The sequence below is a fragment of the Pollachius pollachius genome (assembly GCF_949987615.1).
Source record: "Pollachius pollachius genome assembly, chromosome: 16".
Taxonomy (NCBI): domain Eukaryota; kingdom Metazoa; phylum Chordata; class Actinopteri; order Gadiformes; family Gadidae; genus Pollachius; species Pollachius pollachius.
In genome coordinates, this window is record NC_136949.1 from 18,070,934 (window position 1) to 18,087,612 (window position 16,679).

Genomic DNA, 16,679 nt, shown 5'->3' on the forward strand with positions numbered 1-16,679 from the left:
TGATCAGACACTAGGGAATAGGAGCCGTGTGAAGTTCATGGAGTTTTGTGTTGTGTGAACAAATGTGCGTCTTGTGACTATCGTGTGTGGGTTACACATACTGTAGGTGTGTGTCTTCCAAAATGTCTGCACTATGACTTGGCGTCTCTGCTGGCAACACAAAAGCCCCGGTGTCAAGTGTCCATGCAAGAGTCCCCACCAAGCTAACCTTACAGCATCTACAGGTTCACCGAAGGACCATGCAGCCGCCGTCACGGGGGCCTGGGCCTGTGGAGCAGGCCTGTGGACTCCATTTACCATCCTCCTAACCCTCCATCAAACCACACTGTAGTGCGGTTTGCATTGCAAGTTGATGCAGGTGTATCAGTTATAAACTGAACGTTGCTATTAAATCTATTCATTGTACATTTTGTGAAGGCTACTTTTCAATAAAAACAATTATCACCAAAACCTGCAGCAGGAACTCTCTTCCAAAGGCTGCGGTACTGGACAGGTTTATTTAAACGGGTTACTTTTAAAGAGAGCTCAAACAGCTCCTCTGCAAACGCATGCACACATATGCACACAAAGCCTCATGGAAAACTCATGAATAACCTTCTCTCCCACAATATTCTATGACACAAGGTGAGGTTTGCGTGTGTGCTGGCCTGGCCTGTACCTGCACGATGCTGCGCAGGTCCTGCACGTAGGTGCGCTCCGTGTCCAGGATCTCCTGCACCACCCTGTCCACATAGGTCCTGGGCCCCTGTGTTCCGGGACCGCTCCGCTCCGCTACGTCCGGGCTGAGCTCTGGTTCCGAGTGTCCGGTGGAGGTCTGCCCTCCCCTAGTGTCATGTTTCCCTGTCACGCCACTGCTGCTACCACCGCCGCCGCCGTCCCCGGCCTCTCTGTGGGCCCGCTCTCCTTCCCCCTCAGCGTCCCGGCGCCCCAGCTGGCGGGCCGGGACCAGCTCGAGCCGGATGGCCCCGGAGTCCCGGTCGACGGGCGTGGGGGGGCAGGGCCCAAGCACCACCGTGCGCCCGATCAACGAGCAGTGGCTGTCCCGCGACGAGGCCGACGAGGACGTTGAGCTGTAGCTGATGGGCCGCTCGGCGCTGTCCGGGGAGGAGTCCATGCTGTGGGCGGAGCAGTAGCGCAGTGGCACGTGGCGGGAGACGGGGTAGCTCAGCGCCGCGCCACAGACCGGGGGGATCTCTGGGAGCGGAGGCAGCGCGTCGGCCGGGTAGTTGTAGTCATCTGGGAGGGAGACAACGGCGCAGGGATTAGAAAATGGCTCACTCTACCGTTTAAAGTTTGGGGTCACTTAGAAATGTCCTCATTTTTTTAAGAAGAGCAATGTATTTTTCAATGAAGATAACATTAAATTTATTAAAAATGCAGTTGTTAATGTGGTTAATGACTAATCGAGCTGGAAAAGGCAGATTTTTGGTGGGATATCTATGTGTGTCCAGAGGCCCATTTCCAGCAACCATCCCTCCTGTGTTCTAATGGGACATTGTTTAGCTAATTGTGTTAAAAGGCTAATTGCTGATTAGAAAACCCTTGTGCAATTAGGTTAGCACAGCTAAAACCGTTGAATAAAAGTTTGAGTTTTCCTGGAAATCATGAAATTGTCTGGGTGACCTCAAACTTTTGAACGGTAGTGTATGCTTCCAAGACATCCAAAAGATGTGAAATACATGATTGTTTTGAGCTCTATAGACCACTGTTCTGTTGGTAAACAACAAGGTTCTTCTGTGGGCTGGGTTTAGGGTGGAGGCAGTGAAATCCCTGAATGCTTGACTTGGCTAAATTTTATCAGCATATGTCCAGAAATGAAACTTGGATTGAAAGCATGATTGTTTACCCTAGTCATCTATTCTACCAGTTATAAAGTATTTATTTTTAGGACTTGATTTAGGTCTTTGATTCAACTTGAGCACCGAGTTCTGTTTTTAGCTGTGGTAGCGAAGAAAGTGTCAGAGGTTTACACATAATCGAATAAGGTGACCCATCCTTACCTCATCAAACCATAAGAAAGTAACTTAAAATGGCAATAAAATTGGATTATAACCTGGTATGGTTGAATACCGTCTAAGGAGAACAACCATTATTTAAAAATCATATTAAGTCGCGGACCTCATCACGGTAGCATAAAGGTATGATTATTTGAGACTATGCTTAACAAATTAAGAACAACAACAAATGAACGCTCCCGATAGGAGTCTTCAGTGACATTTATTTGCAAAAGCACCTTCATGTTCCAACTAAGTGTGGACCTTTGCTGTTGACTCCTGTTGCTCCACCCTGTCACAGCCCTACTGCCGACCATGTGAGGCCCAGCATGAAGCCTCTTAGACATAGAGCAGCTCTGTCCTCAGGCCGCGCCTGCCTCCACCTCCACACTCAATGCCTCCCATTAGAGGCCATTCAATTGACCGTTAAATGTATTTACTACAGTATTAGAGGTACAACACACCAGCCATTCACTGCTGTCCAGTGGACGGTCAGTTACTGTAAAGCCATGAGCAGGACCCTGCCTGACCTGTGTGTGTGTGTGTGTGTGTGTGTGTGTGTGTGTGTGTGTGTGTGTGTGTGTGTGTACATGTGTATGTGCATGTGTGTGTGTGTGTGTGTGTGTGTGTGTGTGAGAGATAGAGAGACTGGAGTAACAGAGATGAAGCCCAATCCCAAGACTTGATTAACAGTGTAATTCTCAGAATATTCCCCTTTTTCTCTTGCACACATGAATGGAAGGCACTATTTATGTGGGAGAGGAACAGGTTTGTGTGTGTGTGTCTATGTGTTCCTGGATCCATTGTGGTAGGATAACCCACTCCCAAAAGCCCCCCACAGATACACTCGTGCTGAACTCAAACCCACACAGGCTCAATATGCACAGTATCGCCCCTCTCCTATCTTTCTTCTAGTCTTGCCTTTAAAAGAATGCCTGCTTTGATGAGGCACACATTGGAGCAGAGAGGCAGGAGGAATGAGGGCAAAGAAGGGGCACAGCAGAAACCCCCTCTAAAGTAGTGGTTGGGAGTGGGGTCCACCGTTGGCCATCTTTAAATCAGAGCCAGAAACAGATCCAGTTTCCTAAGGGATAGCATCGCTGCTGCTGCTAGCGCTGCTGGCTAGTCCTCCCCGGGGCAGGTCTGACATCAAAGCATCAGAAAGATCACTCCCTCACTCACATGCAGACATAGACACAGACACACTCACACTCACAGCCACACACAGCCACACACACACACACACAGTTCAACACCATGAAACATGAAACGTGGAACGGGCTCCAAGGAAAAGCGAGATGGCTGTCCCCTTTCAGGGTGGCAGCTTAGGTGCTTGTGCTGCAACGGCAAGCGCCCCTTCTGTGGAGACCACTGCTGCTACTGGGGGGTGGCGGGGGCTTTCCCTTTGAGTTACCGTTCTTATCTGTTTCTGGGGCCTTCCAGGGGTTTTAGGAGCAAGGCACCAAAGATCCTCTGCCATGGTGTGTGGCCCTCAGGTAAGCAGGGTCCAATGTGGTTGATTTTAACGCGTCGCCTCATAATCAAACAAAAGAACCCGACAGGCCTGGGATTATCAGCCTGTCGATAATCCCAGGCCTGTCGGCACTAGCTGGCAGCCTGTCACAGGCTGCCAGCTAGTGACTGTTAAGGGCTGATTATGGTTCCACGTTCACGCAACGCAATGACCACACAGACGCTTCGAAAAAGTCGTGAACCTTTATGGTTCTGTGCCGGACCAATCACAGCCCTTGCTGCTACGTTGCCTCGCTGGAAGGTTAACATTTTTTGGGAGGCGCACGTCAGGCTCTTGCGGTGGATGCAAGGAGGGTCTGTAAGGACGTAAGGGGTCCGTGACCCCCTTGTGTTGCGGGAACGTGGGACCATAATCAGCCCTTTAGTCTGTGCCCGTCCCGGCCAGAAGAGCAGCAAAATAACTGGAGCGTCCTTAACCACAGTGGGCATGCAAAAGCATTCATAACATATTACTTCTTGTGTGTGTGTGTGTGTGTGTGTGTGTGTGTGTGTGTGTGTGTGTGTGTGTGTGTGTGTGTGAACATGCATTTTTGCATGTATTTAGCCAAAACTTTGCCCTTCCAAACCTGACCCACCTTTCTGACCCATAAAAAGCAAAATCGTAGACTGTCGTGTACACGCACACTAACGTGCACACACACTAGTGTGCATACACACACTTACGTGCGCATACACACTAACGTGCACACACTCTGCCTCCGATTGTCTGTTCAGCCGAATGATTGCAAGTACACAGCTGACACACAGTTTAAAATTACACAACGCTAGACTAATAGCTAACTTAGAATCTTAAGGACCATTTATACCTTAAGATATGCTCGCTAATCCAATCAGGAAATGTATGCGTAACAGATTTGTGTGTGTTTAACTCCAACAGACTGTTTGTTTTGTCACACGGATGATGAAGCAGCTACAGCTTAATGGCCATTACGAGAAAGACTGTCTGCAGAAGGCTGCACACACACCTGTACAGACACACAGACACACACGCACACACACACACACACACACACACACACACACACACACACACACACACACACACACACACACACACACACACACACACACACACACACACACACACACGGGGGTCAGTGAATGCAGAGGAAAGCATGTGTTTTACTCAGACGTATCTGCAATATCAACAGAAGAGTCGAAGCATAAGGAGGTTGAAACGCAAAATACAGACGAGAAGGGAAAAATACAAATGAGTTGGTTTTGCGCCAGTAGTACGATAGAAACGCTATCAACACGTCAGCAACACGCCCACTAAATTGTTGTGAATTCTCCGGATCTCAGGTTCTCCGGACTCTACACTTGGATCCTGGCCGGGTAAACTCTGGGTTACCTCTAGAGGGACTGATGCGGACGCTTGCATCGGGACTGTATGGATGAATAATAATCCGGAGAATGTTACAGGCTTACTGTGCATGTGTGAAAGGCCTAGAGAAAGATTGCTCCAACTTGTGTTTGCCCAGCCCTTCCTTCCCTCCGCCCTGCTGTATGTTTTGGGCACACCCTGGTAGTTTCCTGGGTAACACACACACACACACACACACACACACACACACACACACACACACACACACTAAAGGGAAGATGACTAGGCTTTGGTTACATTTTGTTCAGATTATCTTCAACCTGATCCATGTAAATGATCTCTAATTATGTCCCTAAGCCTGCAGGTTGAGACCGTTTCTTCCTCTGTGTGTGTGTGTGTGTGTGTGTGTGTGTGTGTGTGTGTGTGTGTGTGTGTGTGTGTGTGTGTGTGTGTGTGTGTGTGTGTGTGTGTGTGTGTGTATGTGTGTGTGTGTGTGTGTGTCGGCTGCCAGCCAGTGCCTTCACTACCTGCTTTCAACTGTTCCTTCCCTCCCCATTGGGAGCACTTGTTCCCAGTCTGGTCAGACCTTTCAAACATACAGCCAGATCAAGCACTCAGAGAACCACCCTAAAGACGTAGTATCACCTGTAGTGTCTGATATTAATCTGTTCTCTGATCCTTCAGGTACTTGGAAGCAGTCACCAAATGAATAGGATTACATTTCAGAAAAAAACGCATGATCCTCCAAACACCATAATCTACATTATACACTGTGTTACTATGGGTGGCCATGACACCATTTGGCCAACCCATAGTAACACGCTAATACACGCTAATAATGCAATAAACCCCTTATTTGACGCATCTCTCAGTCTCCCTTTTCGAAGGGAACATTGTACCTGGTGGTGAAACACAAACAGCTTTATTACTGATTTGCATGTCAACCTTTCCCTATACACCTGATGCCTGCATATCATCTGTTGGCATGCAGCGGGCTTACAGAAGGTCCACCATACAAACAGACACAGAGAAGTGGGTTTTAACGGCTCTCTGCAGAGACCTGGCCGTCCACTTCAGACTCGAGTTTTACGGCCGCCTGATGGCCCCTTTGCCCTGGAGGGCTAGGGCTTGCTAGGCTTGGGGGGGGGGGGGGGGGAGGTCATAAAGATGCGGCCAGTTTTGCCCTGTGAGAAAGTACCTGTGATGAAGAGCTTTACAAATCAAATTCAAAATTGATTTGTTTGGCCAGTAAACAGCCCAAAAGAACCAGGGGATACCCACAGAAGTACCCCAGCCAGTGATATAGGGGGACTCTGGTACCAGCGATAAAGAGAGAACTCTAGTACCAGCAATATAGGGAGAACTCTGGCACTAGCAATAAAGAGAGAACTCAGGAAGAGAGTTTAGCAGGAAGGGACTTCAGTAAGAAGACATGAGATTATGCTGGGAATCCTAATAAAGAAGAAAGGTTTAGCTTTTTGAGCATCTCTTAAATAGATGCCAAGGTTCAAATTGGTGGAGCTTAGTGTTACCTTCTAATCGTGATGAATCCAGATAAGTGTCAAATGACATGTCGCCTGTTCAACTATAACAATGACGTTACAGAATACATCCCCATTTATGAAACATGCAGCACCTATAGCAATACCTCCCACACCCATACGGCGCCTATTTGACCCAGAGAGGGGTTCTGCTATAGTTTGCTCATGGACATCCATAGTGTGGCTCGGTTCAGATAAGATCAACATGGCTGTGGTAGATGGGGCCGCTGCTGGACACCCTTTCCCCCTCCTCCTCACCTCTCCGTTCACTGAATACACCCAGAGTCAGCTTTCAGCCATCAGATCTCACAGCACACACAAAAGGGACCTACGTACCCCAGCAGTGACACGCACAATTGTCATTAGCACACAGATACGCACGCAAACACACACACACACACACATGCATAGACATCTTGTCACCTTCCACACTAATTCACAGACTTGAATGTATGGAACTGTCGCCTGTCAGATTGAAAAAATACAATAAACAACACAAATAACAATGTTTCAAATGACAACATTTATAATTCAAAAGTATCTCTCTAAGCTTAACTAATTGTTCTGATTAAAAGAAATGAACTTACAAGACAACAGTGTTATGATGTTAAAGAAATGGAATTGGAGGAAAAAAAGTCCACTCTGATCCCCAGCTCAGACCCTCTCCAGCATGACATCACTGGCTGCCTGATCCCAGGACAATAGCGTGGCCTGTGATGTCCAAGCCTCTCCCTTCTCCCCCTCTGTCTCTGCCTCTCGCCTTCTCCCATTCCCTCTCTCCATACTTCTATTCATCTCCTCTCCCTCATTAATCTTCCACCCCATTTTCCTCACTCACTAACATGGTTCAGATCATCTTATTTGGACACATGTTAACCATTTCGGTGAGAATCACGTGCACCGTGTCTCCTGGGACATCTAAAGATATTTTGGAAACTTATCATTTAACTCCCTTCTATCCTTCACTCTGGCCTTCTGAGCTGATAAAAGCAGAGATATATTACTACTGCTGTGACACACAAGCATCTGACATCAAGCATTCAGTCAAGGCCTGTTATCTAGAAATGGAGACCAGAAACAGCTGCACTGTTGAAATAGGCCTATTGATCACTCGCACAGATGCTGGTTCCTACTGAGTGTACATTGTGTCTGAGAAAGTATACCAATCGATTACTTTGGTGTTGGATCTTCACAGAAAGCCAAACTAACGGATTGATACAAGTTCCCTCCACCCTCCTGGTCACATGTCACACACAGCTGTGCAGACTGATCAAAATCAGATGCATTCAGGAAACCGATCTGGCTAAAGCTCTGTGGAATGGCATTTTTGAAAGTTATCAAGGATTGAAGGGTCTCTCTGCTGAAGATGTGACGTTGATGTCAATGGAAAGCCCTTGGTGATGGTGGCAGTTATCACAATGGGTGTATTGATGGGGGCCAGTTCTGTTGTCAATTAAAACACATCCTTAAAGAAGCATGCTGAACACACTTCTTTGTGGCTGCAGTTTCAGCGTCAGCAGATGCCAAGCTTTGTCTTGGTATATGCGTGTACATTTGCATGCATGCACATGCAAAGGTTATCCAAGTTTGCATTTTGTGATTGTTTGGGTATGTGTCAAACAACCTTCACGTGACACATTTCCAACATCAGTAATTTGTAAAGCATTACCCTTAGTGACAACCCAGGTCTTAGACTTTGACTTAACAGGGTCACGCAAACTCTTTGAGGTCAGATCAGAGATAAGGGAACAGGCAAACTAGGACATATGAGACTAAAGGTGTGTGTGTGTGTGTGTGTGTGTGTGTGTGTGTGTGTGTGTGTGTGTGTGTGTGTGTGTGTGTGTGTGTGTGTGTGTGTGTGTTGGAATGAAAGTAGGAGGACAAGAGTAGTTGGGAGAGGTCATCAGTCAAACTCCACCTGCCAACACCCAGTTCCATTTGTTCCCCCAATTCCCTCCTCGCTCTCGCTCTCGACCACAATGAGAACTGTCTGCTGTACTCAAAGTCCTGTGAAGGCCTCTCAGTCTGCAACCACTTCCCAGACACTTTTACCATCAGGTTCATCTCTCCTGCTCAGTTTCAAACCCCTTTGAAGTGACACAGAAGAAGAGTTGAAAGAATATGGTGATGTTGCCGTAGAGAGAAAACTTTATTTTGGCTAGTGTGTATGCCTAGCGCGGTGTTCTCCCTTTGGCGACACAATGAGGAGATGCAGTCTCGCCGTCTATTTAGTAACGGTGTCGGGGGGACAAAAGGGGCCTCAGATCTTCACAAAACGTCTGTAATAAAGGGTCCCATCTTCATTTCTGGGAATTGAGACGCAGGGCCTGATTTGTAATGACGCTAAGGACCTTAAAATGTCACTCAGGATTTCACACAGTAAAAAGCAATAGCACAAAGACTGAATCACACACACAGACGGAGACAGAGAGAGAGAACGAGAGAGAGACAGAGAGAGAGAGACAGAGAGAGGGAAAGAGACAGAGAGACAGAGAGAGACAACATTCCTGTCCTGCTGTCTCAGCCCTACGTCTCAAAAGCAGATGTTTGAAGAGGAAGGAACTATTCACAACAGTTACAACCGCCCCCACCCCAAAAAACTCAAGTACTGCTCTACAGCACTTGAGTCTCATGCAACAGTCTGCATTTCTCTCTTACTCTCCACATTAACACCTGTTCTCTGTCCAATGAGGTTTCTGAGATGGCAAAAATGATTTTGTCTGTGCACTGCTGATCAGTTTGATTTCACTTATTGAGACTTTTCTTGCTGACCTTGTGCTCATCAACTAGGGGGGAGGGGGGCGGGGGGCAGAATGCCACAGAACCATGAGGACCCCCAAGGAGGAGCAACTGTGGGAAAATCTCCAGCCGCAAGTCTACACCCCCTATTTTCGGACACATACACACCTCAAGTCAACGTCTAACAGTCACCCTAAAGGGCACACGTGTGACCCTTGTTGCCCCCCCCGAAAAAGAGTGACACACTGGCCTCATTCTGTGACCTGATTGGATGTCAGCCCAGTGACTTCCCTTGGAGGACCTGAAATAGTCTAGTTGTCGGAGCTCCACTGGCTACTGCTCTCCTCCTGTAACTGGACCGACAATATATCACGTTGAAGCAGGGGCGCCGCATAATGCACATGCTTGTTGGGAGAATTCTTCTTCAAGTGTGTACAGCCTTTTAGTGGCTCTTGTGCATTTAGGCCGGTGGCTAACAGGTTTCTCTTAGTGTACTCCTGCAGGGGTGTGGGGGGAGGGCTTCTATCACGGCACCTCCACACCAAAGAGTTCACTCTAAACAGTAATCATCCCCCCGTCCATACACCCTCTGTGTGGGCCCGCCCCCCAGCCCACCACCACCACTCCTTGGCTGCTCTAATTTGGGTCATAGGCTGCGAAAAGCATCTCAGCCCTGCTGCCCGCGTGCCTCTGAGCCATGGCAGCAGCAGAAGACCCTTCGAGGTGATGCATTGGGTCACAAGAAAAAACCTTAAACCCTCAAACCTAAACAGAGTTCATCTCTGGCTTGAGATCGTGGTTTCACGCTCCACAAGAAGTATAGGATTAATTATGCCAATGGCAGACGTCCATAGGAAAGTTTAGAGCGTGTATTACAAGCTTGCCCAGGACAACCCACAGACTATGTGTACATCCGAACTTTCTCTGTAAACTAGTAAAAAAGTTATAGGAGGTCTGCCAAAGAAATGTTCGAAACGAAAACCAAAAACATCTCTCTTCACAAAGAGAGATGAATGGAAAATAATCAGTGTAAGCACTTAGATTCGAAAAGTATTTTTCGACAAATTAAGGTTTTGGCAGCAACTATTTCTGGGAAATGTTTTTAAACTCCCAAAGTGTACTCAACCAAAAGAAATCAGACAAAGGCAAACCGATGGGCTGTAAAAAGTTCCTTGAGGAGGAAGTGTGCATATAGATTTTTCCTAATTTTTTAATTTTTTGAAAGCCTCCGTGTTAAGCAAGGTATCACTGGGATAGTCTCCAACTTACCAGTAGGCATGATGGTCAACACACTAAACACCAGCAGGTCCGACAGCAGGACAATGACGGCAGGGCTGTTCTGTTTGAAGGAGTCCTGAGCGGATCACATATCCACATTTGTATTCCGAGTTGTATTCCCAAAGCTGGAGCATTCCTGGGAGAAGCATGGGACCGTCCCGGTGAGTCTCACATTCTCTCAGATCCGTCTCATTCCTTCAGTACTCCTCTCCGCTTGGAGAGACCGTGGCGTCCACCGCTCCAACACACAACACACACACACTGGTGTAGTCTGTGTGCCTGGCTGTGTGAGAGAGTCTCTCTCTCCTTCTTTCTCTTGCTCTATTGATCCCTGTGGTTTCCGGCTCTCTCCCTCTCCCTCTCCTGACTGCTGTGCAAAGAATCCCCTCTCTCGGCTGCCTGACTGTCTTCCAGCATGCCTCAGTTAGTCGCTCGCTCACCACTGGACACGCACACAACGCTCTGTGTATGCGCTACCATGTATGTATGCATGTGTGTGTGTGTGTGTGAGTCTCTAAAGTGTGCAAGTGTGTGTTTGTGTCAAAGTGAATGGCCTCTGCTCCCTTCCCGCTGGGTTTCCCCTCCCCCTGTCTCCTCCCCCCTCTCTCCCGCAGCAAATTACAAGGAGTGGAGAGTTCCACACACAGACACACACACACACACACACACACACACACACACACACACACACACTCTCCTCCATTTCTTCTTCTCTTACCCTTTTTTCGTAAATGAAACTTTCAGGCTGGGACCAAACTTTGTAGAATAACATTAACTCACACACACACACACACACACACACACACCTATAGTTGATCAATGTAGCGGATCATACAAAGGGTCCTCGCGCCCTGTGGTGCACCGTGAGTCTCCTCTGCAGCCATTGTGCTCGTCTCTCACACCGCGCTATCAGGGAGGTGTGGTGTAGCCGGACAGAACCCAAAGACCTCGCAGGACATATTGAAAACAAATAATGCATCCGTAACACATGAGTAAAAAAGGGAAAAAGAAAGCATCACAACAGATCATGGCCTTCTGTGCCCCACATAGAAGACCTGCAATTAAAACATAAGACTTCTGTCGTACCATCTCAACTTCCACGTGTACCAGTGAGGTCCCACACGTTGGGGACAATGGGACCACGACGTCCCGCAATAAAACAATCTGTGTGTTTGACTCTATTAGTGGTCTTTCTTCAGAGACAAGTTGGCCTGGTCGCGTTCTCCACGCTCCCTCTTTCCCGCACCCCAACCTCCACAGAAACACTACCATTCTGCGGACCAAAACAATGACCCAGAACCCCTGCACCACCACACGCACACACCCACCCAGCCCCCCGACCTACACACAAACACAAGGTTCACCAGGAGCGTGACCCTTCACTCGTAGGACTGAGGGCCCAGTGACCCTAAAAACCCCCCGCTCTTATTTTTTACCTCCAGAAAACCCCCACTCTATAACGAGCCTCTCTGGCCGGCCGAATCAACACCATCAAGCCAGGGGCGGACTGACGACATATATGCATGTCAGTTTGCATTATTTTGAGGTATTCACATACTAATTTGATTTCAGAGGTTGTATAATCTTCCACCCACATTGTGGGCTGCAAAGTATTTATGGATGAAAGTTGTCTGCAGTCTCTTGTTGCCCAAACTCTGTGTAAGTTACATTTACATTTACATTTAGTGCATTTAGCAGACACTTTTAACCAAAGCGACTTATAATAAGTACATTATATCTCTGATCGACACATATATCGCTGTCTGTACAGAAAGGATGTTCATAGAACCAAGTGCCAAGCTCTAACAATCGCTAGGTTAACCCATTCCCAGTATAAAACAAAGATAGCTGGGATAAGATCCTACACAACTAAGTACTATTTTTAAGTGCCAGGACGTACAACATACAATAAGTGCGTACATTAAGTGCCAGGACATACAACATACAATAGCTATATATGTATGTGAGATACGATGACGGACTGCATCAACAAACGCCATTAAATAGCTCTATTTAGAAGCCTCCACACACACCACGTTCTCCAGCTCTGTGTTTCTAATTTCCCAGATCAGAGAAATGTAACTGCACTATATCAAGGCACACGGACAAACACCTCACTGCCTTCAGCTTAGTGTATCTTAGGGTTGTTTTTATTTGTTTGTGCTTTCAACCGAAAATGGCGCAGGGGAGGACATAGCAATGGGGGTTGCTAGTGGGCAGAAAAAGAGAGCGGCAGAGAGCTTATTGTCAATAAACCACTTAATTCTTCATCAACAGGCAGTGTGCAAACATCCACAAGAGCCACTAGGTCCATGCACACTCTCCACTTGTATGTATACACACACACACACACACACACACACACACACACACACACACTTTTTCAAACACTAGCTGTGAATTCCAACTTGAAAGTTCCAAAACCTCTTAAAATGTCTTCCGTCTGTTGCATAGCTGCATACCACTGTTTGCATACAACTATGGCTCCATAAAGTATAAGTTCATTGTTCATAAGAGCATACACTTTGAAGAGGAAGGAGCTGGGAAACCAGCATAAGACCCATTTGTGTCTTGTTAATGCAGTGTGTGTGTGTGTGTGTGTGTGTGTGTGTGTGTGTGTGTGTGTGTGTGTGTGTGTGTGTGTGTGTGTGTGTGTGTGTGTTTCCTAAATGGCCTTCCTCATTTTCCCAGCTGTCCACGCAGTTCAAAATGAGGGCCACATGTTTCTATGGCAACCTATATAAGAAGCTGGGGGAGTAGGGGGGTTGGCATGAATGTCAACGAAAGCCCAAGGAGAAAAAGCAAGCAGAGGGCGACAAAGAGAATGAGAGGTGGTGCTCAGAAGGAAGAGTGTGTGGTGGCATCACGGAGATAGACAGAGAGAGGAAGGCAGTGGCATTGTCTCTCTCTCTTGTCTCTTCCCTTAGAGAGAGAGAGAGAGAGAGAGAGAGACACAGACAGATGAAATGAAATGGCCGGGGTCATTCATATACAGTTTCCCCCTCCCTCTGTGACCCCATCTGTCTATGTCAGTGGCAAGATGGATGGGTCATCTGGACGTAAACAAACTAAAACACACACAAACACTCAGTGTCTTTTCACCATATGAAAGACTGAGTGCCTCCTTGCGTACTATACTGAAGACTCACTCTCATTCAGTCGCCTCCATTTAATGCATTGCTTTGTGAGGCTCTACTTGCTCTGCAATGCGGCTATGCAAAGTGATATTGATGAGAGGCTTAGAGTGATACATTTGAATGATGAATACAAACAACACTAAATGATTCATCAACTGTATCCTGCAAAGCATTAGGATAGGATGACCTCATATAAATACGTATGTCACCTTTAATGGCATCCCTAAATGTTGTTCCCTCAAGGCCGTGGTGGCAGCCTGCATGGACAAGGACGAGCCCAGGAATATCCCCTTCCGAATTCAGCCTAAAGCTCCCAATTATGGCTAAAGACCATGTATAACTCGGAACAGGCAGGAATAAACAGGCTACCACCCAGCTATGACACCATCCCTACAGCTTGGCTTCCCCCTTCCTCCAACCAGACAAATACAACAGTACCCATAATGCAACGTTTGCTCCGCAAAGGACTCAAGACTCACTTGTCCAAAGTTCACCTAGACTCTTTATAGCCATCTACCTTACCCCCCCACACCCCTCTTACCCACTTATTGTATGTTGTACGTCCTGGCACTTAATGTACACACTTATTGTATGTCGTGCTTAGTTATAGTACTTAGTTGAGTAGCATCGTATCCTAGCTATCTTTGTTGTAGACGGAGAATGGGTTAACCTAGCGACTGTTAGTGCTTGGCACTTGGGTCTTGAACATCCTTACTGTACCGACAGCGATAAATTGTTTCACCTTCTTCTGACAAATATACTTAATGTAAGTCGCTTTGGATAAAAGCATCTGCTAAATGCCCTAAATGTGAATGTAAATGTAAAGGGAGGTCCGGAGTCAAGAGTCGGCCCCATTAGAAAACTGAGCGGGAGAAAGAGAAAACGCCATAATGCATGACACAACCGTTTGGTATTCAAAAAAGGTCTGTGATTCATGCATTATCACACATCAGTGGGATTGTGTGTAAACAACATTAACATGATATGACTCAGTTTTGCTTTCTACATTCAAGATCATCCAGGTAGATACCACTGAGAACTAGGGGATTTACTCTGATCGCATACCAATACAACAAGTACTGAACCTCAATAAGATCAGAGCATCTTGTCGAGTTGTACAACGTCCGATGAGCAAAGCACTGATATTTGTTCTGCGTGTCTGAAAAACGAAACCACATTTGCTTATTCTTTGAGTGTAAGTTAGTTGCAGGTGTGTGTTAGTGCATGTGTGCGGGTGTGTCCGCACGTGTGTGTGCACACGCGTGTCTACGTGTGCGTGTGCGTGTATGCAGGCATGCACCCATGGCGGATGGACTGAGGAAGCTGTGTTTAGCCTCAGATTAAATTGCGGGACAAAGGTCCCTGGTGCAGGAAAGGCGCACTTGGTTTAGGCTGAGGGAGGTGCCGCGGCCATAAGGCTGGGACTGACCTCTGGGTGGACAGACATGCTCCGTTTACCTCCACGGATCAATCTCTCCACTAGCCATCGGGCAATCCTCATCAACTGCTCTTGTAACTTTCCTCATTGGTAAACACGAGAAGAACTCTCATTATGCAACAAATCCAGATAGTCCAGAGTCACTTGCACTAGTAAACACATGTACGCACACACACACAAAATGAGGAGACACGCAAAGGTGTGTACATGTTCAGCGACAAACCATAACATTGAAGACCATTGGGGTCAGAAAATAAAAATCAAGATGAATCTCCCTTTATTTCTTGATAAGATTCAGAATTGTATCATCTAACACTTGGTCAAACTTCCCCAGCCATACATAAAAGGCTGTTCAAACAAGTGGCCCTGCTAGGTCCTATAATATAAACTCAACGCATACTTAAAAGGTGAGCATTGTAAAAGGGTATTTGGTATTATGGACTGTTGCTGGTGAAACGAGAGCCACCAGTCTAATAGCTGAGCTCTGCCTGAGCGTTTAATTACGACAGCGGGCCGGTCTGCCATTACCCTCCCGCTGAATTGAAACTTTGGACAGAGTAATTGGAGGTCGGACTGGTCTGGCTGCGTCAGCCCACTGCAATTACCCATTAATGAACAACCGAGATGTTGTGGAGATGATATAGAATGGGAACATTATGAGCCTGAACAGGCAGAAGGTCGGTACAGTATAAACCATAACCCCTGAAGAACTGAAGCTGTGGCACAATTTAAAGCTAATTTAATCAGAGGATAAGGTGTTCCCCTGTAGGAGGACGTTACGGAAAAGAAAAGTGAAAACACAACCTATGATGACAACAGTAAATGCAACAATAGTGAAAACAATAGATTAAAGTATAGTACAATAATAATAATAATAATATAAGTCAGGATAATAAGGAATCAGTCCTTGGGAACACGCAGAAATGTTAAGTATGACATGGCACCACAAAACAAAACAAAAGCCAAATTCCACTCACCACAGAGAGCCTGGGACTAGCCTGCTGTCAGACGCTGGTATCCCAGTATCCTTTCACCAGTTAGTCCCATGTCCAAAGTATTTGGAGAGAAAATCAAACAAAAAAAACGTTTTGTTTTCTCATACACGATGAGAACCACGCGAGGGCAACGCTCGGAGGACATCAGATTGTAGTTCTGGGCTGGAATCAGGACAACTGGTTCCGCAGTCCACACCTCATTGAGGTCAGTTCACACAGAGATCTGAGAGAGAGATTGGAGAGAGAGAGTGAGAGACAGTGAGAGAGCGAGAGAGAGACAGCGAGAGACAGCGAGAGAGAGAGAGAACAGATGGAAACGGAAGGCAATGGAACACACTGCCCACTGGGAGAGAGGGAGGGAGGGAGGGAGGGAGGGAGGGAGGCAGAGTGTGATAGAGAGGGATAGCGAGCGAAAGACGCAGGTCCTAAGCAGCCAACTTCCTGACCAATTACTGCAACAACACTACCTTGCTGCTTTCTCTCATCCCATCACACTTTGTCAAATATACACACACACACACACACACACACACACACACACACACACACACACACACACACACACACACACACACACACACACACACACACACACACACACACACACACACACACACACAACCTAATTGTCTCTCTCCCTTCCCATCTCCTCGTTCTCTTTACAGGACCGTGACAAATCAATGTGGAGCACCACCAGCAC

At 47.0% G+C, this 16,679-nt stretch overlaps 1 protein-coding gene across 2 annotated transcripts in view; it reads right to left on the reverse strand.

The window, feature by feature from the left end:
* Positions 1 to 16,133, reverse strand: part of LOC307088064 (pleckstrin homology domain-containing family G member 1) — a 40,575-nt gene extending 24,442 nt beyond the window's left edge. The window contains exons 1-2 of one of the 2 annotated variants that reach the window (XM_079753828.1): positions 15,962 to 16,133; positions 659 to 1,236 (exon numbers count right to left, since the gene is read on the reverse strand). In XM_079753828.1, the coding sequence (XP_079609954.1) occupies positions 659 to 1,114 (456 nt within the window). In that variant the 5' untranslated portion in view covers positions 1,115 to 1,236; positions 15,962 to 16,133. Of the gene's footprint in view, positions 1 to 658; positions 1,237 to 10,400; positions 10,877 to 15,961 lie in introns of those variants that run through there. The other variant, XM_079753827.1, reaches the window with a different exon arrangement.
* Positions 16,134 to 16,679: the final 546 nt, after the last annotated feature.